Consider the following 27,898-nt stretch of genomic DNA (forward strand, 5'->3'; position numbering starts at 1 on the left):
TTCTGTAGGCATGTGAAGTGTTTTATTTAGACCATCTCTAAGGATTCTGCTTCAAGGTTTTACATGCAGCATTCAAGTTTATGTTATGAATACAGTCTATAGTCTTTGAGATCATGTATCATCAAGGTCTGCAGAGTTTTCATTGTCATTTGCAACAAGGGCTTCTCTGTTCTCATAAGTCCAGAAGCCATTCAGATCAATTAGAATGGTGGTGACTGTGTCTCCTTGATTACTGTTGATTAAATCCTGAAGAGAGATTTTCAAAGGATCCTTTGGTTTTACCATGTCAAAGATTTCATCCTGCAAGAGAGAAAAAATACAATGAAATCTCATATATGATTCACTTAATTTTTATCACAGTGACCTAAAATTCAGCACTTAAGCTTAAAAATTTTTGTTCGTTTTTTCTTTTCTATTCAACAGAATAAGCAGTCTCCTTTTCTATGTACAGTCACAGAATTTTACTGGAATATTCCTTAGGTATGTGATAACTGTTTCTCATCAAGGAAGAAACTGAGACTCAGAGTGTAAGCTAATACAAGCTACATAGCTAATTAATAGCTACGTTATCTAATGCAGTGTTCTTTGAGTACATCTTAACTACTCAGACTTTTGTTGGTGAAGCAAAACCTTGATTTAAGTGCAAACTCAGCTCAAACTTTAAGGCTTCAGAGCTAAAATTATGACAAAACCTCATTATTGATGTCACCTTTTACACCCTGGACCTAGGATGAGGGTGGCGGGTTGGTATCAAAGAATTAGTCATCCAGAATAAACACTAAATTCTGCTAAAATTTACTGGAATAGATGGAAGAACCTCTTCTATATTTGACTAGTACTATATGAATACTTACAAGGAATTAGTGCATGTTTTCTAATTTTTTGTAGTAAAATTACTCAGTATTTAGTGTCATTAAAGGAGGCAAATTACATTTTCAAAAGTTTAGAACAATTCAGGTAAATGAAGTGCATGAACATTTTTATGTTTGTGAAACTTCCTCTTCTAGGTTGGAGGCTGTTTAAAATGAACTAGTTCTTAAGTTGCCTGTTGCATAGTTTAAAATTTGTCTTATTTATATTAAATCAAAATAGCCTTTTCTCTTATACTTGGTTAAAACTGAATGAGTTATTTTATTACATTACTCAACTTGGACCTGAATCAATACTGGATACTTGCTTTTCATAGCTGGGGAAAGTCTCAATACTAAATGCTAAGTAGTAGCATGTGTTTCAAACAGTTTTCAAAGTGTAGGATTGATGTCTCCTTAAATAATACCAAAGCAAAGTGGCCCTTTAAAGTAGCAGGCTAAAAATGTGCCCCGACCTAACTAGTTTCCAAGTTAAAAATTTGGTTTACAGTGGAATAGTTTGCCAAAGGATGCTGGCCATGAATGCTTTCAATGAGAACACAAGGGTGAAAATGCTAAAATCAAACTACAAAAATTAGTTGAACTGTGGTTTCAGTTTCTAATGACTTAAATATTGGAACAAATAAGAGCAAATACTTGATTTGGTTCAGTACTTTAAAATTCATAAGTTGCTTTCATATAAAATTTTGTTTAATACAAATGGTTATCTGATGTGTAAATTAAAGGCAAAAGTAACCTTGACATCTTGAAATGAAACAGGATCTTGTCCATGGATTTTCATTAGTTCCTGTATGGCCTGTATTTAGCAGAAATAAATCTGTAAATAAAAAATAAAATACAGAACAGAACCTCTCCCCCCAAATCCCATGGCCTCTTTCTAGTTCCACGTACTTTCCTATCAGACCACAAGCCTCGTTTTCAACAACTTTTGCCAGTATTCTCAATATCCTTGACCTTGTTTATCACATCCACTCAGCAAAACCAAACACGGGATCAGTGTAACCATCAACCTTTCTAGACCTACACCTTAGCTATTGAGAGCTTCAGAAAGAAAGTATACAAAACCAAACATTATTGCTACAGCATAGGAATGGTCTCCAACCTTAGATGAGCCTTTAACGTGGCCTATTATTCTATTATGACATTCTCCCATTACCCACGAACACTGTTCACACCTTCACCATTCGTTGCCATCTACTTGACAGAAAAATGGAGGTAAATCTCCCTTGAATGCTTCTTTTTAAAAAATATATATTTTTATTGATTTTAGAGAGAGGGAGAGAGAGATAGAAACATCAATGCAAGACAGTCATTGATCGGCTGCCTCCTGCATGCCCCCGGCTGAGGATTGAGCCCACAACCTGGGCATGTGCCCTGACCGGGAATCTAACTTCGATCTCCTGGATCGTAGGTCAATGCTCAACCACTGAGCCAGGCCAGCCAGGATGAACTCTTCTCTTTTACAAACTTTAACAAAACAATACCGAAGAAAGTACAGTTGACCCCTGAACACTTGCAGAGGTTAGGGGTACTGACCCCTCACGCAGTCGAAAATCCAAGTGTATCTTTTGGCTCCCTAAATACTCAGTCTACTGTTGACCAGAAGCCTTAACAATAACATAAACAGTGGATTAACACATATTTTGCATGTTACAAGTATATACTGTATTTTTTAAGCTAGGGAAAAGGAAATGTTAAGAAAATCATAAGGAAAATACATTTATACTACTGGTACTGTACTTACTGATACCATAAGTTTATGTCATCTGTTTATAAGATGAATTGTCCGTCAGTACCTACATCACTATTGTCTTATATGATACAAAACACTGTAGATGTTATACGTATTAATATTAGCCATCAAAAATGAAAAGACATGAAAAAGAAATATTTATTTTCAGGTATAATGATTCATGTATGGATTAAATGAATTAGCAATACGATTGCTTTATGGTAGCTTAGGTGTAACTGATATGACTGCTTCACAGTACTGAGGAAATCTCCAAAGAATTTTTCAATATATTTGTTGAAAACAATCTGCATAAAAGTGGACACACACAGTTCAAAATTGTGTTGTTCAAGGGTCAACTGTACTGTGATCCAGTTTGACAAACGTTTTAGATGAGAGTCATTCACTAGAAAATGTGAAGTTAAAAATTTTTTAAAACAAAATATTTTTACTGATTTTTAGAGAGGGGAAGGGAGAGGGAGAAAAAGAAACATTGATGTGAGAGCAAAACAATGATTGGTTGCCTCCTGCATGCCCCCTATCAGGGATCAAACCTGCAACCTGGCCATGTGCCCTGACCAGGAATTGAACCTGCAACCCTTCAGTGCATGGGATGAAACCCAACCAGCTGAGCCACACCAGCCAGGGCTGACGCTTAAAATTCTTGGTAGTAAACTAAATATGTCCCAAGTGCCTACTCTGTGTGTGGTACCACTGATATCAGAGTGTGCACAGGGAAACTCTTTGAAGTAGATGAGAATCTGAGCATACTTTTAGCTATTAGAGTAGTAGACCTGGATGGTAGGATCCAGAGTGTACCATCCAGGCCCAGCTTTATCACTGTGACACTGATGTACGAAGGCTCTATGAACGGCCCAGGAGTGGAGGGCTCAGTAACTTTTCCTTAGCCCAGACTACCAAGCCTAAAAAAATGCAGGTATGAAATATTTTCAATGTATTTAAAAAATAAAATTTAACATTCTAAAAATAGAAGATACTATTAAGAAATCTTTATGAAAAGGGGCTGAGTGTTTAATTACCAAGATATATACTTACTTTGTTTCTCTGAAACGGAATTTTCATTTACTAGGTCTGCCTAAAGTGGAGGTATCCCTATAATGGGTTGGTATCTTTTCAGATTAGCTATTGATTTAAGCTCACTGTCTAAAACATGCATCCTAATACGGGGGTTGTAATTTATCCTACTATTTGCAGTCATTACTACCTAGACGATAATATTGGAAAGCCTTTTAGAGAATTTAACATGAAGTTATGAAATATATACTATGAAACTCAGGAACCAGATGAAGTTATTTTAAAAGTACCAAAAGAATTTTAAGTGGAAAAGAAAACATCTTTGGGGGAAAATGATTTATGCCAAAGATGTGAAAATGTTATTTCTGTTAAAAAATGTTTTTTCTTCCTACTATTGATCTTAACCATATATAAATCACTGATCTTCTAAAAACTAGCTATAAAAATATGGTGATAGAGTGGAAAACTACTGTATAAAACTACTCTGTCAAGTAGAATAATCACCACTCAAACTGAAGAATGATTTGTCTCAAAAGGCCAGACATTCCTACTTTTACACCTGCTGCATCTGGATGCTTAAAAGATACAATCAAATTCCACTTAAGAGCTCATCATGTTATTCTCTGAGACCAACTAAGGCACAAAATAAGTACTTCAGCAAATCAGTTTCACAGTGAGATGTATAACACAATTCTAGCCAATTTTTAAATTGTTTTTATTTCTTAGAGCACAGCAATGAAAAGAATCAACTACCAAAGTCTACAAAATTCCTGTTTAATTAAAGCTGCTGAAAGATTTTACACACCAGTTTTTGATCACTAAGAGCACAGAATTTCTCATGCATGTTTGTATCTCCCTCCACTGGCTAGTACAGCTCCTGACATATATTTAACACTTTTTAAACATTGATTTAGCCCATTTATATTTTTTCAAAAAGAAAAAAAACCTAAAAACAGACTTGATATCCTTTGAAATCTGTTATGTATATCCTTTTGTTAAATTTAGACATCACAAGTTAGATAAACTGTCACTGAGTAGGTACTTTTTTTTTTTTTTTTAAGAGTGAGAGGAAGGGCACGGGGGAGAGAGAGAAACATGGATCTGAGAATGAAACATTGATTGGCTGCCTCCTGCATGCCCCCTACCAGGGATCAAATCCTGCAACCTGGCCATGTGCCCTGACCAGGAATCGAACTGGCAACCCTTCAATGCATGGGATAATGCCCAACCAACTGAGCCACACTGGCCAGGGAACTGAGTAGGTATTTGAAACCAAATGGTAATTTGTAACATGTGTTAAGGAACAATAACTCATTTACACAAATGAGACTTACCCTAAAGAAGTAATTAAGGGAAAAGACATTCAGATATCCCTTGTTCTCAATATCAAGCAATTTGAAAATATATTGCAGTGCTGCAGGTTCTTTTCGGTTTTCTAATGCAAGAACAAAATCCAGGTAGGTCTTATAGTCCTATAGAAAAGAAAATGATGTTCTTTAACAGGCTATATTTGTAATTAATTTATCGAGTATCTAATAATCTGAAGCTATTCTGCAATCAAAGGTGGCAATTTTTTAAAAATATGAAATGACAAATCCATTTGTATACTTAATGTTGGTTTCTAGGAATTCTACGTAGCAGTTATTCTGTACAGGACAGTTTTTGGGACACAATTTCTTATGAGAAGAGAATTTGTGTTAAACCATAATTTTCTTTTATTATGCTTTTGAAATGGGACAGTGACTAACCTATCTATCATACATTGCCACTAAATTTATGTCTTCATTTCAGTGTAGTCAGTTTGAAAAAAAAAATTAACTGGAATGAACAAAACAGTGTATCAAAATAGCTGTTTTGATATATTGTTTAAAAGTTTTAAATCTAGCCCTAGCTGGTTTGGCTGGCTTAGTGGTTAGAGAGTTGGCTGGCAGACTGAAGGGTTCTGGGTTTGATTCTGACCAAGGGCATGTACCTCAATCCCTGGCCCAGTAGGGCATGTGTGGGAGGCAACCAATAGATGTGTCTCTCTCACATTGATTTTCCTCTCTCTCTCTCTCTGTCTTTCTCTCCCCCCTTCCACTCCCTCTTCTGAAAAGCAATGGTAAAAATATACTCTGGTAAGGATTAAAAAAAAAAGTTTTAAATCTAGTAACATTACTTTTTCTGCAGAGTGAAAAGTAAAATACTTGGGAGAGTCTCACTTAGAAATTTATATTCTTGGAAGGGATTTTTTTTTAGGCTAAGATTAAGAATTCCTTTTTGCTTAAATTGCAAAATCCAAATATAATTGCTAGAGTCCAGGCATAGTTGTAGCTTCTGATTTTCTTTACTCACCAGAAGTCATTTGTAAAGCTCCTCGCTGTCTACTGAAGACAACTGGGAATCACAAAATAGTTTCTGTGCCATTTTTCCTCTTTTCCTTTGCAGTTGGCTAACTGTTGTTTAGAAAACTGCTATTAAAACTAAGTGATAAAACCTAGAACCCTGATTCTCTTCTAATAATATGACTGTTTCTTAAGCATCATTGATTTGGAAAATTTATCACACCCTTAACACCTGTACTTAATAGCAAGAATGGTAATTTAAAAATACTATTATAATTTTCTGCAATATAAGGACAGGTACATGTTTAAAAATTTAATCTTTAGCTACTAACAAAAGCCACTTATGAAGAATAATACAACCTGATTCTTAGATTTAAATCATGACATATGTATTACTATATCTGACCTGGTAATTTAATGGACGAACCATCTATATGAAAATAGTAGGATTTGCCAATTTTTCTGATTTTTATTTTACCTAGTCCACACCCTTTACAAAAGGTACACTGACAATGAAATGAATGAAATATTAGAATTTTCTATTTGCCCTGAATCCATAAGGCAAGTCATGCTGTAAAACAAATGTGCCTTGAAAGTAAAGGTTCTGAATCTCAAATTATTTGATCATTTCATACATTTTAAGATACTGTTATACACTGATATAAAAAAATATTGTATCACATCAAGAAAAAGCCTTCTGAAAGTTGTGGGAACCTAAATTTTTAAAGCTTGTCACATTTAAACTACTACCATTTCTCCATCGTAAGTGAGACACTCCTGGAAAACACGGTCTAAGAAGACATTGGTCATGGTTGCCGTGCCGTAGCGGGAGAGTTCTTCTTTACTGAGCATGCCATTGTGATCCTTATCAAGATTCAAATACTGGCCTTGAGAAGAAAGACAATAAAAAGACACTTATGACCAAATAAAATTCTAATACAAAAGAATAAACACTAACAAAAAGATCTTTTTTATTAATATTTTCATTTTCAAAGTAATTTTGTTAAGGGTAGTGCCCTAATATCATCTATCCCTGCAATCTCTATCAGAACAACTGTTAAGCCAGAACCAAAGAAAACCCATCATGAAGGCATGGCCTTTGGGCTATTTCCCTTATCACTGTTTTCAGTTTGCAACCTTTTAGGATTTCTAGGATTCTAAATTAGATGGCAGTGGACGTAAAAAAAAAAAAAGGCACTGAAATTGAGGCACTTAAAAGCAGAGGTCAAGGATGCCAAAATGAGTTAGGACCGCCCAATGGAATAATGTTAATAGATTAATGAAATTTAAGAGAACAGCACCCTGGCAGGTATGGCTCAGTTGGTAAAAGCATCATCCCGTACACTGAAAGGTCCCGGGTTCTATTCTCAGTCAGGGCACATACCTAGGTGATTGATGTTTCTCTCTCTCCCTCCCTCCCTTCTCCTCCTCCTCTAAAAAATCAATGAAAATGTCCTTGGGTGAGGATTAAGAAAAATAATAGTAACTATTACCCAAAAAAAACCCAACCTTGGCCAGTGTGACTCAGTTGATTTAGGCGTTGTTCACACACCACAAGTGGCAGGTTTGATTCCAAGTCAGGGCATATACCCATGCTGTGGTTCAATCCCTGGTCAGGGCACTTAGGGCATGTGTGGGAGGCAACTGACAATGTTTCTCTCTCATATCAATGTTTTCTTCCTCTCTCTCTCTCTCTCTCTCTCTCTCACCCTCCCTTCCTCTCTCTAAAAAAAGAAAGAAAAAAAAAAGAGCAAACCAGGCCTTTAAACACCTCCCTCTGTAGACCTCAAGAGCAGCATTTTATCACAGAATAAGACCATAGTTGATGTTCATAATGCTTGGTAAAAAGGATCAAATTAGCCAGGCCGGGCAGGCGTGGCTCAGCGGTTGAGCGTCGACCTGGGATCCAGGTGATCGGAGTTCGATTTCCGGTCAGGGCACATGCCTGGGTTGTGGGCTCGATCAATGACTCATCATTGATGTTTCTCTCTCTCTCCCTCTCCTTTCCTCTCTCTGAAATCAATAAAGATATATTAAAAAAAAAAAAAAAGGATCAAATTATATTCTGTATGTTCTATTAAAGAGAAAGTGTAATAACTTAAGAGTTGCAAAAATTCAAAACATTGGTATTTAAAAACAAGTAAATTTTAGTAACCTAGAATACTAGTTCAAATGTAATTAGAATACTTTGATCTTAAGGTAAATAAGCCTATGTACAAAAATGTCCTTTGAATGCCAATTAACTAAGGAATGGATAATTCAAATTGTAGCATTATGACAGGAACCTACCATATACCCTTAGGGCAGAAGGAGCAGAAAACCAATTAGTTTCTTGACTCTCCTTGGACAATTCCTCATCCCTTAACTAAATGAACACAGAGACAATTAGAAGCCAGCATCTGTCAAATGATATAATTTATAAGTGGTTTAAAAACATATTTCAGACTCCAGTCGCCATTTTTGGCTTTGAAGTTGGAGAAAGGAGCCATGAGCCAAAAAATGTGGGCACCAAGGAAACAGATTCTCCTCAGGATCCTCCAAAAGGAGTGCAGCCCTGCTGATACTTTAGTTTTAGCCCACTGAGACCCATTTGGACTTCTGACTTTCAGAAATATTAAGTAGATGAGTTTTTGAGTGATGTCAGAGGAATGGCAGCATGAGAGATCCCATTGGCCTTTCCCCCGAAATTTCAACAAGTTAACCAACTATAATTTAACAAAGAATTCTCTCCTCAATACAGAGGCACGCTTGAGACAGACTTGCACTGAAACATCTAAAGGTAAGCAACTGGGACTAAACAGGGAGATGAGAGGGAGGAAAGCTCAGACGGTTGCAGGGCGGGGTCTGCAGCTGGGAGCTTGTGGAGTGGCTGGGAGAGGGGAGGAAGCTGGTGGTTGCAGGTGCTTCCTTCAGCCAGGAGGAACAGAGAGCTGCAGGGGGCCAGTCCAGCAGGGGGAGCAGAGAGAACAGTGACTGAGCCAGCAGACACCTGACAGAGTGTGGGGTTCTACCACATGGATATCCACTGTCCGGTGGTGGTGGTTTCTCACAAAGAAATGGAACCAGAGCCCTGCTGTCCCTTGGAGTCCTAAAACTTGCCTCCCGTTGCCCTCGGTGTCACGTTGAGGAACATTTTATCTGTAAACCAAGAGCTACTGCAGAAGAACCACTGTTTCCCTCTGTGACTGATCCCAGCATCTGGTGGTTGGGGCTGGACCCCAAGAAGGTCTGGTGAGAGGAAAACAAACCCCACTCCCAAGCAGTGGGGCTGTATTGTCTTAAGGAAGCCATGGAGGTCAAGTCTGGGAGATCACAGAGGTAAAAAAGAAAAAAATCTTGCAATTCAGTGCCAGCCTCTGGAAAATAGTAAAATCTCTTCAGAGAAGGCTGCTATAGAAGGGATATTTATGCCTAGACAAAGGAGAGTAGCAAATACCATGAATAACCACAGTAACGAGGATAACCAGAAAGAAACTGAAAAATCCCCAGAAAGCAAGCTGGAACACATGGAAATATGTGATACAAATGACAGAGATTTCAAGATTGCAGTTCTGAAAATACTCAACGAGATGTGAGAAAATAAAGACTGGCAATTCATTGCACTCAAAAAACAAGTCAATGAAAAAGATGAGTACTTTACCAAAGAGATTGAAACTTTATAAAGAACCAATCAGAAATCCTGAAAATGAAGCATGTAATTAAGGAGGTTAGGAATGAGCTACTGAGCATAGAAAATACAGCCAACCAGATAGAGGAAAGAATTAGTGATATCAAAGATAGGAATCTAGAAATGATGCAGCAGGAAGGAGAGAGAGACCTGAGCATAAAGAAAAATGAAAGAGCTCTGCAAGAACTATCTGACTCTATCAGAAAAAGCAATATTAGAATAGGGATTCCAGAAGAAGAAGAGAGGAAGAAGGGAACAAAGAGTCTATTCAAACAAGTAGTGGATGAGAAGTTCCCAAACCCATGGAAAGAACTAGATCCTCAAATCCAAGAAGCCAATAGAACATCTAGTTACCTCAATTCAAAGAGGTCTTCTCCAAGGCACATTGTATTAAAACTGTCAAAAATTAATGACAAAGAAGAAAATCCTCAAAGCAGCCAGAGGAAAAAAAGAAGTGACCTACAAAGGAAAACCCATCAGAATTTCATCCGACTTCAAAGCAGAAACTCTACAAGCCAGAAGAGAGTACAACCAAATATTCAAACATCTGAAAGAGAGAAATTACCAGTCATGAATAATATATCTAGCAAAATTATCCTTTAAATATGAAGGAGAAATAAAGATGTTCCCAAACATACAGAAGCTGAAAGATTTTATCACCAGAAAAACTCCATTGCAGGAAGTACTCAAGTGAGTTATTCTACCTGAAACAAAGAACAAAAGGTCACAACACTACAAGTAAGATTACCGAAAAATTTACGGCATAAACAGGGATAAATTGTGATGACAAAAAATGAAGGGGGAGGGGGTAAAGGTCTAAACTGGCAAAGGAGGATGAACATCAGATGCACTCAAAAGAAAACTATTGTATATATGCAACTTATATATTTTTAAACCTAATGGTAACCACACACAAAAACCCCCAAACCAGGACACATAGCTTCAAAAAAGAAGACACCGAGGAAAGAAGTATGAAACACCACGAAACAAAAACAACAGAAAGAAGTACAATGGAAAAGAACCAATGGAGGCACAGAGCTACCAGAAAACAAAAGATAAAATGGCTACAGGAAATCCTCATACGGTAATAATTACCTATATATATATTCTGAATTCACCAATAAAGAGGCACAGAGTAGCAGAGTGGATCAAAAAACAAAACCCAACTATATGCTGCCTACAAGAGACACATCTAAGCTGCAAAGACAGAGGTAGATTCAAAGTAAAAGGGTGGACAATGATTCTCCAAGGAAATAACATCCACCCAAAAGCAGGTGTAGCCATACCTATATCTGACAAAACAGGTCTCAAGACAACAAAGATAAGAAGAGACAAAGATGGACACTTTATAATGATAAAGGGGACACTACATCAAGAAAACATAACACTTCTTAATATATATGCACCCAACCAGGAAGCGCCAAAATATATAAAGCAACTGTTCACAGAAATAAAGGGAGAGACAGATCAAAACACAATCATAGTTGGGGACATTAATACTACATTGACAGCTATAGACAGATCAACCAAACAGAAAATCAATAAAGAAATATTGGCCTTAAATGAAACACTAGACCAAATGGACATAATTGACATTTACAGAGCCTTTCATCCCAGAACATCAGATTATACATTATTCTCCAGTGCACATGGAACATTCTCAAGGATAGACCATATGTTGGGTCACAGAACTAGCATCAACAAATTCATGATGCCTTGAAATTAGAAATCAACTGCAAAAAGGAAGTAAAGAAACCCACAAATACATGGAGATTAAATAACATACTAAAAAATGACTAGGTCAAAGAAGAAATAAAAGACAGGATCAAAAGATATATTGAGGCAAATGAGAATGACAATACAGCATATCAATACTTTTGGGATGCAGCAAAAGCAGTAATAAGAGGGAAGTTTATATCATTACAGGACTATCTCAAGAAAAAAGAGAAATCCCAAGTAAACAACCTAACATCACATCTAAAAGAACTAGAAAAAGAAGAGCAAAAGCAACCCAAAGTCAGCAGAAGAAAGGAAATCATAAAAATTAGAGAACTGAATGAAATAGAGAACAAAAAGGCTATACAAAAAATTAATAAAACAAAGAGCTGGTTCTTTTAAAAGATTAATAAAATTGACAAACCCCTGGCTAGACTCACTAAGGAAAAAAGGGAAAAGACCTATGTAAACAAAATCAGAAATAAGAAGTCACTACAGACATCATAGATATGACAAAGGATCATACGAGAATACTATGAAAGACTATATGCCACCAAATTCAATAACCTAGAAGAAATGGTTAAGTTCCTAGAAATATATAACCTTCCTAGACTAAATCATGAAGAATTAGAAAATCTAAGTAGACCAATCAGCAATGAGGAAGCTGAAAGAACCATCAAAAATCTCCCAAAAAATAAAAGTCCAGGACCAGATGGCTTCACCAGTGAATTCTACCAAACGTTCAAAGATTTAAAACCTATCCTTCTCAAACTCTTCCAAAAAATTGAAGAAGAGGCAATACTTCCTAACACATTTTATGAGGCTAATATAACCTTGATACCAAAACCTGGCAAGGACTACACAAATAAAGAAAACTACAGATCAATATCTCTGATGAATACAGACACAAAATCCTAAGCAAAATACTAGCAAATAGAACAGCAGTACATCAAAAAAGTAGCACATCATGATCAACTGGGGTTCATACCAGGGGCACAAGGATGGTTCGACATATGTAAATCAATCAATGTAATACACATTAACAAAAGAAAGGATAAAAGTCATATGATCTTATCAACAGATGCAGAAAAAGCATTCAATAAGAATCAACATCCATTTATGATTAAAACAATCAATAAAATAGGAATAGAGGGAATGTACCTTAACTATAATAAGGCCATAAATGACAAACCCTCAGGTAATATTATACTCAATTGTGAAAAACTGAAAGCTTTTCCTCCAAGATCAGGAACAAGACAAGGATGTCCATTCTCACCACTCTTACTCAACATATTTCTGGAAGTCCTTGCTAGAGCAATAAGGTAAGAGAAAGAAATAAAAGACATCCAAATGGGAAGGGAGAAGTAAAACTGTCACTTTTTGCAGACAACATGATTCTGTGTATAGAAAACCCTAAAGACTCCACCAAAAAACTATTAGAAACAATAAACAAACACAGTAAAGTTGCATGATAAAAAAAAAAATCAATGTACAAAAATCAACTGCCTTCCTATATACTAACAACAAAACTTCAGAAAAAGAAATGAAAAAAAAAATCCTTTTGCAATTACAACCAAAAGAATAAAATACCTAGGAATAAACTTAGCAAAGAATGTGAAAGACCTACCTTTCTCAAAATTACAAAGCATTACTGAAAGAGATTGAAAAAGACATGACAAAATGGAAAAATATCCCCTATTTATGGATTTGAAGAATCAACATAGTTAAAATATATTACCCAAAGTAATACACAGATTTAATACAATCCCCATCAAAATACCAATGTCATTTTTTAAAGAAACAGAATGAGAAATCATCAGATTTGTATGGAACCACAAAAGACCCCAAATAGCCAAAGCAATCCCAAGAAAAAAGAACAAAGCTGGAGGTATCATAATACCTGACTTCAAATTATACTATAGAACTATGATAATCAAAACAGCATGGTATTGGCACAGAAACAGACACACAGGTCAGTGGAACAGAATAGAGAGCTCATACATAAAACCATATGTATAAGGGCAGATAATTTTCGACAAAAGAACCAGAAACACACAATGGAGTAAAGATAGTCTCTTCAATAAGTGGTGCTGGGAAAATTGAAAAGCCACATACAAAAAAATAAAACTGGATTACAGTTTGTCCTCATGTACAAAAATTAACTCAAAATGGATCAAAGACCTAAATGTGAGACCTGAAACAGTAAGTTACAGAGAAGAAAACATAGGTACCAAACTTATGGACCTTGGTTGTAGAGAACATTTTATGAACTTGACCCCAAAGGCAAGGGAAGTAAAGGCAAAAATAAATGAATGGGACTATACCAAACTAAAAAGCTTCTGCACAGCAAAAGAAACTGACAACAAAACAAAGAGGCAGCCAACCAGATGGGAGATGATACTTGCAAACAGTAGCTCCAACAAAGGTTTAATTTCCAGAATATATAGAGAACTCATAAAACTCAACACCAAACAACCCAATCAAAAAGTGGACAGAGGACCTGAACAGACACCTCTCCTAAGAAAATACACGAACAATCAATAGATACACGAAAAGATGTTCAACCTCACTAGTAATTAGGGAAATACATATCAAAACTACAATGAGATACCACCTCATACCTGTTACAGTGGCTATTATCAACAAGTCAAGTAATAAAAAGTGTTGGAGAGGCTGTGGAGAAAAGGGAACCCTCATTCACTACTGGTGGGAATGTAGACTGGCAGAGCCACTATGGAAAGCAGTGTGGCGATTCTTCAAAAAATTAAGAATAAAGCTAACATATGACCCAGCAATCCTTCTCCTGGGTATATAATGAAAAAACTCGAAAAACATGTTTTCGCAAAGATATATGCACCCCTGTATTCACTGCAACATTATTCATGGTGGCCAAGACACAGAAACAACCAAAGTGTCCTGCGATAGAGGACTGGACAAAGAAGATGTGGTGCATGTACACAATGGAATACTACTCAGCCATAAGAAAGGATGAAACACTGCCATTTGCATCAACATGGATAGACCTGGAGATATTATGCTAAGTGAAATATGTCAGCCAGAAAAAGCTAAGAACCATATGATTTCACTCATGTGGGATATAAAACTGAAACTCGTGGACACAAACAGCAGAGTGGTGGTTGCCAGTGGCAAGGAGATTGGGGGTGGAGGGTGAAGGAGGTCTTAATATATGGTGATGGGAGAAAATATGACTTTGGGTGGTGGGCACACAGAGCAATACACAGATCTTGTAACATAGAAACCCGCACCTGAAACTTGTATATTCATATTAACCACTGTCACCCCAATAAGTTTAATAAAGTGCTAAAAAATAATAATAAAATCATATTTACCTCCAATAAATCATCTAGGAAGCTGCATGCTAAAATATCTTGAATTTTTATCTTCCCTTTAAAGAACAGAAAAATATATGATTACTTAAATGCATTTTTTAAAAAAGCAACTCAATTTTATAAAGCTATTATTTTACAAGAGCAATCACACAATTGAAATTTTAAAGCTTCTTAGCTCTTATGTACCAAAGTCTTTAATATATAGTTATGAAAGGGGAGATGTGCAAGGAATACTTAATCAAATCTCTACCTCATATGTCTACCTGTATACTACATAAATCCAATTGGTAAATTCTTTCCAATATTACACTGATATCAGATTCCCCCCAAAATTGTGTTGAGTATTTTGTGGATATGAAAATTATACAGCTAGTAATCAAACAAGAAGACTGTCTCCATTTTTCTTTGGCAGGTTCTGAAATAGGAAGCAATATATAGAAATATGGTTAAGAGTAGATAGATCGGAATTTAAATGCCCTTTTAGATATGTAATCTAAGTCTCAGTTGCCTCACACATAAAATGTGGATAAAAGTAATACGTTCCTTATGGAGTTATGGGAAGGAAATGAAAGAATCAATGTATAATGCTTAGCACAGTACCTGGTACATAATAAACAGTTGAAACTATTAGCTATTATTTTGCAAAGTTTTAAGGAAAAAGATGTGTATGTCATTATAATGGAGATGTTTAAAAAAGACTTAGTTACCATATACTGTGATAAGACTCATAGATGGATTTTCAAGAACAGGAGACTCAAGGAATTTGATTTGGGCATTCTGTTTCTTCCTTTGCCCCAGTTACATGTATTTAAGTCTTTAAGTCTCAACAGGTTAAAACAATTGATAAAATTTACTGTTAATGAGCCCAAATTACTCCTCTGAGCCTCACATAGGATAGTTAACTTGAGAAAAAGAAAATTACATAATGGCTAAATGGTTCTATCTCCCAATTCACATATTTCATCAAAAAGCATAATTCTCCAATATATTACATATCAGAATAACTGGCTTCTAAGAACTAAAAAGAGCCAGATTACCAGTTCATACTTCATTTAGAGATGAAGGAACTATAAGAGGTTAGGTAACATGCCCACTGTCACACAGCTGGTTATGGTTAGTGCAAGTAAATCATAAAGATCTTTATATATTAATGGCAATGACATGTTGGGAAAATAAAAAATGACATTTCAAGACTTTTCTCTATTGAGATTTAAAAGTAATACTATCTTTATAATATCTAAGTTAGATAGAATTTTCTTTTACCTGTTCTTAGAGGGTCCAAAAAGAAAAAGAATTTCCTAACAGCTGTACAAACATAAAAGGAATAAAAAGATTTTTCCAGCCCATCTAATTGTGGCAAAGTAGGGATAAGTTCCAATATGTAGTTTTCTAAATCCTGAAAGAAGAAAACAAAATAAAACTTTAAAGTGTTAAATGTCTGATCTTGTTTCATTAGATACTGGAATATAATTTCAGTCCTAAAAATTATTCAACATTAATACTATATTAATGATGTAACAAGTTCATAACTAGCTTAGTGATGAAACTATTTTGTATTACATTTGTTTCTACTAATTTTTATTTAAAATTTAACATATTTTTGAACAGGTGATGCATTCTACATAGTTCCAAATTAAAAAGGAACAAAAAAGTATTCATTGAAAAGTCTCCCTCTCACCTATTTCCTCTCCCCAGACGTAACCTACATCAGCTTCTGATGTATCTTTCCAAAGATAACTAACTGATGTACATTCAATCCAATACATATGTATGTATATTTCCTTTCCTCTTTTACACAGGATATAGCAGCATACTAAGTAAATTCTTCTGTATTTTGCTTTTATCACTTAACATTATACTTTGCAGACATTCCACATTAGCTCTCAAAGAGCTTCTATTTAAAAGGAAAAAAAAAGCTATGGGGCATCGTCCTGTACACCAAAAGGCTGTGGGTTTGATTACCAGTCAGGGCACATACCTAGGTCTCAGGTTCAATCCCCGACTGGGGTGTGTATGGGAAGCAACTGATAGATGTTTCTCTCTCTCTTTCTCTCTAAAATAAATAAAAATATATACTCAGGTGAGAATTAAAAAAATAGCTATATATTATTTCAGATGTACCATAATATATTTAGGCTTCTACTGATGGACCTTTAGGTTGTTTCTAACCTTCTGCAACACTAAAAACAATATTATAGTGGCCAATGAAATTTTTCATTCATAAATATGGAAGAATAATAGGATATAATTTCTGTAAGTGGACTGCTAAGTCAAAACATATGCACATTTATAATTCTGATAGACACTGGCAAACTGCCCACCTCTCCATGAAGGTCACATCCATTTTACACTTCTACCACCAATGTGAAAGCTGTATTAACAGTTCCCAAATTGTGCCCTGGGAGTGCTACACTAAACGCACAGGGATGCAGCAGGATATTTTAAAATTTTGAGGGAAACATAGCAATATCTGTTAGACACTGCATAAGCTATGGCTCATAGTAGCTCACATTTTCAACATTAGTTTAAAATATATATTTCTTTTGATGACACCAATCTTAGCAAAGCTAGGTTCTCAGTGGTTGCTGTAATAAAGCAAGTGCCATGAAAATCAGTTTAAAAGAAGAACTGAGGATGGCTGTGTCCAATCAAATTCTCAGGTTGAGGAGCTAGCTGTACTGGGCCCCGTAGGCACACACATACCATTAGTAATTGTTCTTTAAGAATTAAAAATTTTTTTTTAAACTTAAGTGTATTATTCTTTTCAAATGGCTAATAGAATGTTTATTTTCATTTAATTATTTAGAACTGGCTAATAAATGGAACTTAGTTTTTAGGTATTTCTTTTGGCCTAGAGGCACTATAAAAAAACTACTGAGAAAATCAGGATACAGTGAACTGAAAAAGTTTGGGAAACTATGGCCTATTTTACATTCCTTCATTACAAGCATTATCAGACTTTTTTAAAAAAAATTATTTTTATTGTTGAAAATAGAGATGTCTCCTTTTTTCCCCATTAACCCCTTCTACTCCCCACTCACTCCCTGCCCCAGGCCTTCACCACACTATTTTCTGTGTCCATGGGTTATGTACATATGCATATAAATTCTTTGGCAGGCTTTTTTTTTAAAAAAGACTTTTTTATTGATTTTCAGAGAGAGAGGGAGGGAGAGGGGGAGAAACATTGATCAGTTGCCTCCTGTACCCACCTGACTGGGGACTGAACCTGCAACCTTGGTATGTGCCCTGACAGGGAATCAAACCTGCAGCCTTTTGGTGTATGGGACAATGCTCCAGCCAACTGAGCCACCTGGCCAGAGCAAAGCAAGAACCTTTTATTGTCAAGTTGATCTGAACCTTAAAGTTCAAGAATTGTACTGTGTCCATAGAAAAGTTTTTTGTTTTGTTTTTAATAGTTTACTGATTTTTTAGAGAAACTTAGGGAGAGGGAGAGAGAGAAACATCGACGTGAGACTGAAACACAGATTGGCTGCCTCCCACATGCGCCCTGACCAGGGATAGAGCCTGCAACCCGGGCATGTGCCCTGACTGGGAATAGAACTGGCAACCTTTCAGTGCCTGGGAGGATGCTCAACCAACTGAGCAACACTGGCTAGGGCCCTAGAAAGATTTTTAAATATAAATAAATGTTCAGTATGGGCTAACATTCTATCTACAGAAATCTGGATAAAACAGACTGCAAAAAATTTTAACAGGAAACAAATTATAATAGGAAATTTGTCTTTAAATCTTATGCTTGAATATTTATTTAAGAGATTAATTAACCTGGTTCATATTTATGCTTAACTCCCGTCCCCTTTTCCTGACAACCCTAAAAAGCACTCTGAATTTGGGGGGAAAAGCCTGAACTGAAAAGAAGCATGCCCACATAATTTAGATATCTACACTTAAAAGAAGCATAGCTACTTAGATCATGAGACTATAATTCTCTGTTGATAACTTGTCCTAACTACATTGATACCTAATGGGAAATAAACAGCTTCTTGGTAACTGACATTACATTCCAAACTTATAGGTGGGAGAACAGTCACATTATTTCTCTCTTATTATATTTCCTAGAAGAGGAAAAATTCCTAGCTCTTACATTTTAAAACAGTCATACACTGATAACACTCATGAGTAACCAGAAGTTTTTCACCATTTCCTCAATGATTTTAAACCCGTTAAAACACTAAATTCTTATTTTCTCCTATAAAAAGCTTTTTCTTTAAAGGCCACAGAAAAGAATCTAAAAAGGAATTTTTGTGGTCAATATATATTTAAAAAGTTTGTTAGTAACACATGTTCTTTGTAAAAACAAAAACAGAGAAACAAACAAAAGAAATATCTGTAATCCCAACACCCAGTGGTAACCACTCTTAACATTTTGACGTCTAGGTAGTTATTAAAGTAGACTAATACTTACAGATTCCCGAAGGTATCCTTGTCCTGCAACGTCATATAAACTGAGTCCTATTCTTGTTTGATGAAGCCAAACTGACAATAAACAAGGAAATGAAATGTAACTACTAAGAGCTATCTTTTAGCGTATATATGGACAAAAGGAGATAAAGAGCTAGATTAGAGGGACAAACTAATAACTATATGAACATCTTTATTCTCAGATATTACTTATTCGTTAAACCAAAATTGTTTGAAACAAAACAAAACAAACCACAGAATTAATGGCAAATATCAACAATTCCACCATGCCTAAAGAGATAATAAAGTTGATGCCCATGAGAATATTGTTCTTTACTTATTAAACTTGGCGTTCCACCAAACAGGGACAGAGAGTGTAATGTTATGCTTTCAATGAGCTGCTTGTATTCTACTGAGGTTAATTACTGCCACCAACTATTAGTTAACAATGGTACACACAGGACTTCACAGGTCATTATGGAACTTACAGGAATCATAACAATTCCAAGTTGTTTGGTAAAAACTCCTTGAAACTGATGCTTCAGTTGTGTGTTTGAAACTATCCTCTCAGGCAACTCAACCCATAATATATTGGTGAAATAAAATTACCAGTGAGTTAAAATTATTTCAAATCACCACACATTAAAACTCTTGGTTCGGCTTTTGATATATCTAGTTAGCTAGTATCTTTAGGATACATGAGGTTTTTGTTTTGTTTCTTTTTTATAATGATAAACTCAAATTTATGGCAGGAAATCTCAGCTCTAGTAAGTTCCAGGAGAGAATCATACTAGGAAAAAAACCCTTGGTCAAAAGATAAGAAATTCTGCTATTCAAACTTACTAAGAGAGTTGTTTCACATGGGAGGGATACTATAGAAGCATGGGCTAAAAACCTACTTGATGCCCAGTTGGGCGTGGCTTAGAGGTTGAGCATCGACCTAGGGTCCAGGAAATTGTGGTTTGTTTCCCGGTCGGGGCACATGCCTGGGTTGCAGGCTTCATCTCCAGTACGGGGCGTGCACAAGGCAGCCAATCAATGACGACTCTCTCATCACTGATGTTTCTATCTCTCTCCCTCCCTCTCCCTTTCTCTCTCTGAAATCAATAAAGATATATTTAAAAAACAAACAAATAAACAAAAAAACCCTACTTGATCCCAGATAGGAGGAGCACACTGAAAATGAAATCACCTTTTCTCATGACATAATTAAAGAACTGCATGATGGAAATTCTTCCATAAGAATCTGTATGAAGGAGTTTAGCAAAGACTTTTGCTGTGAAAAATTGCCTAAGGAAAGGAAATAAAGATTAAAATCAACTGCCAACATAACATTAAAATTACTTCTATATAAATTAGCAAACAACAGCATAAATTCAAACAATTAAAAATCAAAGTGGTGAAAAATCAGTAAGAATTATAGTTCAAAAATATTGTCATACATCTTTGCACTCTATTGTCTTAAGAATGAAGACCTATAAATCACATTATTTCTTTTAATAACTTCATACCAATAATTTTCTTTACTAAATATTTTTATTAAACTTCATTAATAACTCAAAATTGATTCAAACTGTCATATGGATGACTTAAATTTTCATTAATATTTGAGGCATTTAAAATGTTTAATGTAACATTCCTTTATTAAATATATTATTCTTACTTGCACTTTGGTCCAGCTTTTTCACCAACCTTCAAAAAATTTTCATAATTAATCATTGCCTCCTCTCCAATCATAGGTGGCGTCTGGTGCTTGTCCAGCAAAAACCATAAGTTCTTAGAAGAATTGCAGAAATGAAGATGTTATAATTAACAGAACAAAATTTAAAAACGTAGTTAAGTATGTTATTTACATTTATATGATAATCTGATAGCAGAGTTAATATTAAGATGAATCTCATACCCTATTATCCTTCTGATTAATAATAAAAATAGACATATATAGTGACTCTTTAATCTACATAACTATATGCTGTAGATACTATTATGCCTACCTTACAGATGAGAATTAAAGCACAGAAATGTTGAGTCCATTGCCCAAGATCACAGAGCAGGGTTGGGATTTGAACTCCCACAGTTTGACCCTACAGTTGGGGTTCTCAACTTTGGCCTCCCATTAGAATCACCTAGGGACTTTAAAAAACAAAACTATCCTTGGGAGATGGGCCCACGCAAGCTCTGCAGCTGATTCTAGTGGGAACCATCTCTCCAGAGCTGGTCTTTCACCAATTCTGCAGGCCCCTCTCCATTAAAGTACCCTGAGATCCTGTATGACATAAGTGGTACAAATAAGAAATGGCTAATATCCAAAGCTTTTATTCCATTCTTACCTGTAATTCTTCATTATCTAACAGTTCTCTGCTTTTCCTCTGCAGAAAGACAGCTCTGGATTCCTCTCTTAATTTCTGTAGTAAGACTTCATCTTCAGCTGGCAGCTAAAAACACACTGTAGTTAATTTCTACACTTAAATTCTAGACTATTGGATTAAATAAAATGTATTTGGGCTCATAAAATAACTATGTATTCCACTGCCTCATATTATTTTTTGTATCTCGATTTTGCTTAACTTCAAGTCATCATTCATTTAAAAAGTTCATTTAATAAAAAGAGATCCACAGAGAATTCAGTGACAAGACCAGATCCCTGCCCAGAAAAAGCTAACAGTCTAGTCCAAGTTTCACTTTATATTCTTAGAGCACTGTTTCCACTGTATCCATAGATGGATACAGAATTAAATTAGGACTATTTGAAGATCCACAGTCTTAGCAAATTATGCCTTTTGATACTGGATCACCTTACTTCTGGAGATGGTCAAGCCAGTGTCTATTACGTAGGCCTCTAAGGCAGACTGCCCATGGGGATGATTTCCATATGCAGGGCTTTATAATGACTTACACCAACTCAACTTCAAACAATTTTTTTTTCTGACGATTTCTTCTTCCTTTTCTATATCATTGCCCCATTAAATGGAGCTATGTAACCCCTGGTCCAAATTGGAGGTTATGGTTTTCACCTTTCATTTCTTAGAACTAAGATGCCATTCCTCCCATCAAAAGGAGTGGAAAAGGAAGAAACATTCAGAGGTGAGGCTGAGTCTATGATTGTGCTCCAGTGTCTAGTAAACCAGCTCATCAGCTGGGGGTGGGGGGAGAAGGTTACCAAAGACGACAGGTGCTTTCTTTGAAGCAGTGAAGAAGAAACAGGGAAAGAGCGTGATACAAATATATTCATCTAAGTGATACAAATACGTTCATCTGAAATTCCAAAGTTAACTTGCCTACAGTGATTACATATTACATAATCATGCTAAAAAGGTCTTATTCTTTTCAGTAGCCTTCAATTTTAGCTAGAATTAGCTTGCCTTTTTTTTTAAAAAAATATATCTTTATTGATTTCAGAGAGAGGAAGGGAGAGGGGGAGAGAGAGTTGAAATATCAATGATGAGAGAGTCGTCACTGATCATTGATCCCTCGACTAGGGATCGAGCGCGCAACCGGGGCATGTGCCCTGACCAGGAATTGAACCGCAATCTCCTGGATCCTAAGTCGATGCTCAACCGCTGAGCCACACCCGGCTGGGCACTTGCTTTCTTTTTTAAAATATTTTTTTAATTGAGTTTTTTAGAGAGAGAGAGGAAGGGAGAGGGAGAGACGGAGAGACAGACATTGACGTGAGACAGAAACATGGATGGGTTTCTTCCTGTATGTATCCTGACCAGGGACTGAAGCCATAATCTAGGTATGTGCCCTGACCGGGGATCAAACCCGCAACCTTCTGGTGTACAAGGTGACCCTCCAACCAATTGAACCACCCAACCTGGGCTTATAACTGTCAATGTGTACTTCTTAATCCCTTCATCTTTTTCACGCAGCCCCCCAACCCTCCTCCAATCTGGCAACCATCAATTTGTTCTCTGTATGTAAATAGGTTTCTTAAGGTATGTTTTAATATGTAACCCTCTTCAAGTACTTCTTTACAATTTTGGTACAAGGAAACATAATTAAGGGTAACTCTTCAAATTTTCCATTCTCGATCTATTTTTCAGTTTAACCTTGGGCAAAACATTTTACACCTTATAAAAAACAAAGTTAAAAACTGTGATCAGCCAAGTAAACCTAAACCTTATAAAAAGCCTGACACCATAATCCAACAGAATACCCATTACTAATATCCATAATAAAAATTCTGGGGAAAAAGCCTATAACTCATAAAGAGGGGGCAATTAACAACTCTGTGTTCTTATACCAATTTATGTAAAAACTCAGGATTTTATCAGCTCCAAAATAATGGTAAGATCAACTAGAATGAAAAAAACACCCCATAAAATTTAAGATATAACCCTCAATTTATCCCATTTTAAAAACTACATTTTATTTGTAAACTCTGCAAGAAATTTGCTTAGATACCACTTACCCTATAATAAAACCGGGGAATGGTGTTATAGAATTCAGTTGTGTTTTTTCTACCTCCTTTCCATTCTGAGTAGTATTTGGTAAATAAATCCATTTCTTCATCTTTTAATTCTTGTTCACTTTTCTTTTCTGTTAACAAAATAGATAAAGGGGGAAAAGCACTTTTAAAATCAAATAATACTTTTTTCAGGTTATCTACTAAAGTCTAATTATAGCACCAAAAAAAGGCCTTCACAGTTGTGCTTAGACACTAAACATTTATATTAACTTTCTTGAAATACCAAGAATCACTATCTTCCACTGAAACAGCCTCCCCTCCATCTTCAACACTCTCAGTTGCTCTCTCCACTTTTTTTTTTTTTAAATCACTATACTTGTCTCTTCCTCAGTCACTGCCTCTCTTACAGACCTCTAGCATGTTCCTAATTCATTCAAGCAAAAGTATTTATTGAGCACCTACTATGTACCAAACCCTGTACTAGATACTGGTGCAAGGGTGATGAGAAAACAGGCACAGCCCTTGACCTCATTAAGTTTCAGCCTTATAATCACTCTTCTTCTACCTAATGCAAAACCCTTTTATCTGAAGCTCACATATCTGGATACTACTTCTCTCAGCCTGCCTGCTGCTGGCATGTAGCTGTCATTTAGCCACGCCTCCACGCTTGTTTGTGGACCATGACGACTGGTGAACAGCATTCTTCACTTCAATGCCCTGCCATCATCAAGGAAGAATAGACATTTATGTAGGTGACTGTGACCCTTCAACTAAAAACAACAAATCTTATCTGCTCCTCTTCTAAAATCTTAAACTCTAATATACTCTCAGGTAATTTTTCCCTCCTTCTGGTTATTGAAAACCTCACTACCATATTACCTGCACTTCAGCCTCACTGAGATCTCCAATTCTGCCATTTATTTTTTCAAAAGTTTATTTTCCTCTTCCTGGTCTCACTTCCTTCTCAACATGCCTGTAGTTTTTCCCCTAAACTCCTCTTATGGCTGCATTTCTGCCACATCTGCTATGTTAATTTTTACCCTTGGACCAATCTTATCATCTAATTTGTTCACCATGGCTTAATACTGTTGGAGGAAACCACAAAATTTTGGTCCCGTAAATTTATTTCATGGTTACTACCTGGTAAGTCAGCTTTTCGAAACACTAGTACATATCTCATTTGCCCTTGATGTTCTCTCGCTTATTCCTCTTGACTGACTGCTCCAAACTGTCACTACATTCCTCAAGCCCATTCTGCACTCACCCTCAACAGATGACAATCTCTCCCAGTTCATCAAAAACTGAGTCCACCGAGTATGGATACCCATAAACAGCTAAATGAAGCAGTAGGGCAGGAAGGTATCAAATCTGTACCTTACTTTTCTTCCTGCCAGTTTCAAGGGAAGAGGTACGTGTTCTCTCAGCCAAGGCTAACCCCTCATTTTACCTGAGTGCTTAATCTTAGCCTTTGCAATTCTCTTGTGGGGTGTTCCATCACTTATTCTTTCCTTCTCCCTCCCTCCCCCATTCAGTATCTTCAATTTCTTCATCGCTACTGGCTTTTTGTTAATTTACAAATACACAGAGGTCTCTCCCACCCCCTCCCCCCAAACTCCTTCCTTTCTCATTCACTTTCTCAAATGAAAGCCTATGTTGGCCACCTCTGCTTTTTTACCTTTCACCCTCTTTATGTACTCCTGTTTCTCCTCTTACAACTCTACAAAAACTGTTCTTGCCAAGGCAACCAATGACCTAAGTGCTTATTTTATTTTATGTATTTTTAAAATTTACTGGGGTGACATTGGCCAATGAGATCATACAGGTTTCAGGTGTACATTTCTATGATACATGATCTGTATAACTGCACTGTGTGTCCTCCACCCAAAGTCACATCATCTTCTATCCCCATATACTTGACCCCTTTACCCTTTACTACCCCTCCGCCCCCTGCTTAGTTTAACAGACACACCTGTCCTTGGTTTCCCTTAAATTTGATACTGTTAATTCTTTTTTTTTTTTTTTTTTTTTAATATATCTTTATTGATTTCAGAGAGAGGACAGGAGAGGGAGAGAGATAGAAACATCAATGATGTGAGAGTCACTGATCGAGCCCACAACCCGGTCCTGTGCCCTGACCGGGAATTGAACCCCAATTGCCTGGATCCTAGGTCGATGCTCAACTGCTTAGCCAGCCCGGCCGGGCGATACTGTTGATTCTAACCTTTTCTCAGCTTTCATGAGACCACACTCTATTGATTCTCCTATTTCCTGGTCATTTCTTCTTTTTTTTGTTAATTCTTCTTCCTCTATCATTTCAATTTTTGTAGTTTAACTTCTAAGTCCCAAACCCATGTTAGTTCAACGTTAAATTGTTGAGGAGAAGAGGAAGAAAAAGCAGACTGAGGAGGGATGACTCGTGAGGCAGGAGGAAAACAGAGAGTATGGCTCCCAGAAACCAAGAAAAGAAAGTACGTGTAGGAGGAGAGATATAAGGGAAACAGAAAAATGAGGCATAGCTGGGAATGGAAGTTAAGGCAAGAGTCTCTTTAAGATGGGAGAAATACCACCATGTTCATATGCTGCTAGGAATGACTGAGAAAGAAAAACTGATGGTGCATTTTGATGAGTAGGCAAAAATGGGATCTAGCACACCGATGAAGGAAACAGCCTTAAATAGAGGTTGTACAACCTATGATTCACTTATTTTATCATCTCTTCCAATACTAAAGTGTAAGTCTACAAGGACAAGGGTTTTCGTGTGTTTTATTTACTGCTGTAGCCTGAACAGTACTTGGCAGGTGTCAGACATGCAATGGAGCGGAGAAAAAAGCACAAGTACAGGTAACTTTTTCAAGACGTTTTCCTATAAGGGGTGCAGAGAATGTAGCTGAAGCTGGAGGGGCACGTGAGATCAAATCATTTTTTTTAAAGATGGGGGATATTACAGCATGTTTGTTAGAGCTGATGGAAATGATTCAGCAGAGAAGGAAAACATGATGATGCATAAGAGAGAGAATAAGGCCAGAGTGAGGTCAGTTAATAAAAGGGGACAGATCTAGTGCTGGAGTGGAGGGACCGTCTCAAACAGAAGCATGGACAGGTCCCCATTTATAACGTGTGCGTGTGTGTGTGTGTGTGCGCGCGCGCGAGATAGAAATGGTAAATGGGAACAGGTGAGGTTCTTTGTTTCTGCTTTCTCAAATATCTACATATATAAGTTCATTAGCTGAAGAAAAGGAGTAGGTAGGCTACATTGGAAGGTTGGAGGTTTGGGAGATAAGAATTGCCTTAGAGTGTAGGGGAGTGAATGTCTAGGGTAATAGGGAAGAAGTGTGAATGAATGACTGGAACACCTACGTTAGGTTAGTGGACATGAATTAAAAGAGAGACAATGTGCCATGGTTCCGTTTTCCTCCAGCACTTTCAGCTGCCCTGGGAGCAGGTGTGAAATAGGAAAAATAGTTGTAATCAGGCTGGTTAACAAGCAGGGGTGAAGGATGGGGAAAGGGGCAAAGAAAAATGGCTTATGAAATCTAAAATGGATAAGGTAGGAAGTGAAAAGTGATAGTAAGAAGGCGGTAGGGTCAATGGATTATAGGTCCTGGTAGGATCCAAGAGTTGGGGGAGGCAGGGTTCTCATTCCTCACAAATCTAGTTTAGGACTGCTTTTCTCATTCCCGCAAGTCCTTTCCCGGGAAAGGGTGGGTCAAACCTCTGGATCTCTAAACCACATTCCACTGTGCCTATTCTGTCAGGCGAGTTTTTACAGAAGCGGAAAGCGCGGCTCCCAGTTGCTGCTCCTCCCGTTCGGCCCCCTCCTCTAGGAGTTTAGGGCCGGGCTATCTCTGCGGGCGGCCCTTCCCGAACTCACTGTTTGGACCTTTGTTGGGCGTCCCTAACCGCCGGCGAAGAACTTCTTTCCAGTCCATGACTGACTCCCGCGCAGCAGCTCCGGCATTTGTTAACCGTCACACCCGCTACCAGCTCGGAAGTCCACCATCGGCCTCAGAACGGCTGGAAAGGCCGCTCCACCGCCATCTTGGACGCGGGCGGAAGTTGGCTAAGCAGGCAAAAACGATTAATGTAGTCACTGCGGAGAATACGGCGATCACACTACCAGAGGGGAAAACAGGTGTGAAAAAGACGGAAAATGATGCCCTTAAGGCAGCTTCCCAATTTCACAACTCCAGATTTTAAAGGCGCAGGATAAGGAAGCCGGTACTTTTATTTCCTTTGGCCTATGCACCACGTGACTCAGGAGTCCTTCGGGGTTTCCGGATCCAGGGAAGGGTTTTCTCAGTTCACAATTTCTTTTTATTGTTTCTTGCGGATATATGCAGGCCCTAAAACGTTCCTCTGAATGTAGCAGACGCCC

The 27,898-nt window shown here is 36.9% G+C and overlaps 1 protein-coding gene across 2 annotated transcripts; it reads right to left on the reverse strand.

Annotated features, from left to right (window-relative positions):
* On the reverse strand, positions 1-27,874 carry PPP2R3C (protein phosphatase 2 regulatory subunit B''gamma). 2 transcript variants are annotated; one of them, XM_016198442.2, is made up of 13 exons: positions 27,395-27,872; positions 23,527-23,654; positions 21,443-21,547; positions 20,776-20,888; positions 20,305-20,402; positions 19,117-19,187; positions 15,954-16,086; positions 14,691-14,746; positions 8,247-8,322; positions 6,708-6,844; positions 4,968-5,105; positions 1,606-1,665; positions 1-300 (listed from the first exon to the last, which is right to left on the reverse strand). In XM_016198442.2, exons 1-13 carry the CDS (start codon positions 27,450-27,452, stop codon positions 112-114), a joined length of 1,362 nt encoding a protein of 453 aa, XP_016053928.1. In that variant the 5' UTR covers positions 27,453-27,872; the 3' UTR covers positions 1-111. The 2 variants fall into 2 exon arrangements, with proteins under 2 accessions (XP_016053928.1, XP_016053929.1); XM_016198443.2 differs by lacking the exon at positions 4,968-5,105 and having other exon boundaries at positions 27,395-27,874.
* Between the last annotated feature and the right edge of the window lie 24 nt (positions 27,875-27,898).

This window comes from Miniopterus natalensis, chromosome 1 (assembly GCF_054644295.1).
Source record: "Miniopterus natalensis isolate mMinNat1 chromosome 1, mMinNat1.hap1, whole genome shotgun sequence".
Lineage (NCBI taxonomy): Eukaryota > Metazoa > Chordata > Mammalia > Chiroptera > Miniopteridae > Miniopterus > Miniopterus natalensis.